The sequence below is a fragment of the Lactuca saligna genome, chromosome 5 (genome assembly GCF_052625555.1).
Source record: "Lactuca saligna cultivar CGN05327 chromosome 5, ASM5262555v1, whole genome shotgun sequence".
Classification (NCBI taxonomy): Eukaryota; Viridiplantae; Streptophyta; class Magnoliopsida; order Asterales; family Asteraceae; genus Lactuca; species Lactuca saligna.
Genome location: NC_136421.1, coordinates 34,070,678 through 34,073,907, shown reverse-complemented (window position 1 = coordinate 34,073,907; position 3,230 = coordinate 34,070,678). Strand labels below are relative to the sequence as shown.

The window sequence follows — 3,230 nt, the reverse complement described above, 5'->3', positions numbered from 1 at the left end:
AAGTTTGGTGCCAATTTTAATCTATCTTATTTTTATTTTATACATTTTTAGTTTATTTTATATACTAATTATAATTTAAATGCAATATTTAATATTTATAATATTATGTTATATTCTAATTTATATTAATTAATCATAAATATAAAATTTAATTAGTAGATGAGTGTATTTGACAATATATATAAGCTATAAAAATAGAATATTCTAAGAATATATAATTTTTAGGTTAAAAAATAGGATAGAAAATGAAGTAAGGTTGGAGATGAAACACTACTTACTCCATTTTTACTCCATTTATGGAGGAAAAATAAAGATGCGTTGGAGATGGTCTTATAACAATGAAAAGAAATTTAAAATACAATATATTCATATATTTTACATCAAGTATTATCTATAAAAAAAATATATTTAAAATCATAGTTAAAGAATCAAACTTCAAAAGTAAAATGTTGACAATTAATTTAGAACGGAGATAATAAAAATTACATAGCAACACATAAATGATATAATTTGAACTTCCATAATATAATAGTCTCTTGAAAAACAAAATTATTTAAAAAACTTAAAACAAAAAGCTATTTTTATCTTCATAATAGGAAATATTTTTTCTACATGTTTTCTTATAAAACCCATGTATAAGTTATATTTTTACAATTTCTTGAGAAATCAACAAAATCTAAATGACCACCAAATCATTATAAAAGACGTTCTAGTATAAAAACTTGTCATTTAACAAGCTATTCGAAAAAAAATTCCAATAATTTTAAGTTTTAATAAGATTTTTAGGATGGAAAAGCTCTATAAAGAAAAATCCATAAACTTATATTATGGTATATTATGATTTTAGATTTTAGAAACCACACAAAGAAATAGAGAATTCAAATCGAGTTTTGTCCACATAAAGTGAGAGATGTAGCCAAGACAAAACTAAACAAATTGCATGTACCTCAACTACGTGGCTCTTTTCTGGCCACTCTTAGCATTTGCCTAACATACGCATTTTTTTTCTTTACCTGTAACCTCACCAACTGTAACGATCCATTTAATTACCTTCAACCACGTCACTGTTTTTTCACGGAATACATTAGCATAAACTCATTAATTTTTTTTATCAAAATTATTATTTAGTGATAATAAACTTATTTTAGATTAAAAAAAAATCTAAAATGGACTCACAAATCGGTTTTAAATAGAGTTATTTCTATTTTCTATACATTTATTAAGACAATTAAAATTATATTTCCTTTCATTATCCACAACAAATCTGAACCGTTCATACTCTCAAATCTAACGATGGGAACCACCAGCGTATCCTAAACCATATCCTCAGAAATCTTACAAAGACAACCCTTCACTTCACTCCACTTCACCACCAGTCCACCACCATGGCTTCCGTCGCTCTCAAATCTTTCGTCGGACTCCGCCAAACATCGCCGGAAAATCACCATTCCTCCATCGCCACTCTTTCCAAGCCCATTTCCACCAATCAAATCCATTACCGTCGCCTTAATGTTGTCGCCGGTAAGTCTAGCCCCAAAATCACTGGCCGTAACCTTCGCGTCGCTGTCATCGGTGGTGGACCGGCAGGAGGCGCGGCTGCTGAAACCCTTGCGAAAGGCGGAATTGAGACGATTCTGATCGAACGCAAAATGGACAACGCTAAACCATGCGGCGGCGCAATCCCACTCTGCATGGTCGGAGAATTTGACTTGCCCTTAGATATCATCGACCGGCGTGTCACCAAGATGAAGATGATCTCCCCGTCGAATGTCGCCGTCGACATCGGTCGAACCCTCAAACCTCACGAGTACATCGGCATGGTCCGCCGCGAAGTCCTCGACGCTTACCTCCGTGACCGCGCCACCGCGGCTGGGGCAACAGTAATCAACGGTCTTTTCTTCAAAATGGACAAACCAACCGACAAATACGCACCTTACGTCCTCCATTACAACGCGTATGACGGCAAAGCAGGATCCGCCGGAAAGAGAGAGACTATCGAGGTCGATGCAGTAATCGGAGCCGACGGTGCTAACTCTCGTGTCGCAAAATCCATCGACGCCGGTGACTACGAGTACGCCATAGCGTTCCAAGAACGCATCAAAATCCCAGCCGATAAAATGCAATACTACGAAGACCTCGCAGAGATGTACGTCGGAGACGACGTTTCCCCAGATTTCTACGGCTGGGTGTTCCCAAAATGCGATCACGTGGCTGTCGGAACCGGAACTGTCACTCACAAACCCGATATCAAAAAATTCCAACTTGCCACGCGCCTCCGTGCCCGTGACAAGATCCTCGGCGGTAAGATCATCCGGGTAGAAGCTCACCCGATCCCAGAACACCCACGGCCGCGGAGACTGGCGGAGAGAGTGGCGCTTGTAGGAGATGCAGCAGGGTACGTCACCAAATGTTCCGGCGAAGGCATCTACTTCGCGGCGAAGAGCGGGCGGATGTGCGCGGAGGCGATTGTTGAGGGATCAGAGAACGGGAAAAGAATGGTGGATGAAGCGGATTTGAGGAAGTATTTGGAGAAATGGGATAAAACCTATTGGCCGACGTACAAGGTGTTGGATATATTGCAGAAGGTGTTTTACAGGTCGAATCCGGCGAGGGAGGCGTTTGTGGAGATGTGCGCCGATGAGTATGTGCAGAAGATGACGTTTGACAGCTATTTGTACAAGAAGGTAGCGCCGGGGAATCCATTGGAGGACTTGAAGCTCGCTGTCAACACAATTGGAAGCTTGGTTAGGGCCAATGCCCTTAGGAAGGAGATGGCCAAGATTTAATTTTTATTGTCTTGTGTGTAATATTTCAAGAAACTTATAAATTGCTCTAATTTTGATGTGTTTTTATATTTTATTCCTTTAAACTTCATATTAAGAATTCCCAATAATTTTTCTTGAGACATTATTTTATAAATCACAAAACATTCATAATCCTTTTAGAACAAAGAAAGAGATGTTCATCGGACCCAAGATTGCATGGCTAATAGACATTGTAGAAGAGATGATCTAGTTTGATATTGACAACGTACCATTTTCTTGTCATGAAATTATATTCATTGGTACTTAATAATAATCGCCAAATATCATATAAAATGATAATATTTTGAAGGCGTAGGAAATTTTGTATAAATTGTGGAAATAAATTTTCTTTCCACTGAAATTCACGATATAGAGAACTAAATTCGTTTTACTTCTTGAAACCTTCAGGAATTTTCAAAAGAGTTG

At 37.4% G+C, this 3,230-nt stretch overlaps 1 protein-coding gene across 1 annotated transcript; it reads left to right on the top strand.

Moving 5' to 3' along the window:
* The first annotated feature begins 1,349 nt into the window (after window positions 1-1,349).
* On the top strand, window positions 1,350-2,852 carry LOC144998665 (geranylgeranyl diphosphate reductase, chloroplastic). The gene has a single exon (XM_078958396.1). It carries the CDS (start codon window positions 1,386-1,388, stop codon window positions 2,784-2,786), a length of 1,401 nt encoding a protein of 466 aa, XP_078814522.1. The 5' UTR covers window positions 1,350-1,385; the 3' UTR covers window positions 2,787-2,852.
* Window positions 2,853-3,230: the final 378 nt, after the last annotated feature.

What these genes read in the sequence shown, in the direction of transcription:
- LOC144998665 (XM_078958396.1), top strand. Translation starts at nt 1,386, where the DNA reads ATGGCTTCCGTCGCTCTCAAATCTTTCGTCGGACTCCGCCAAACATCG.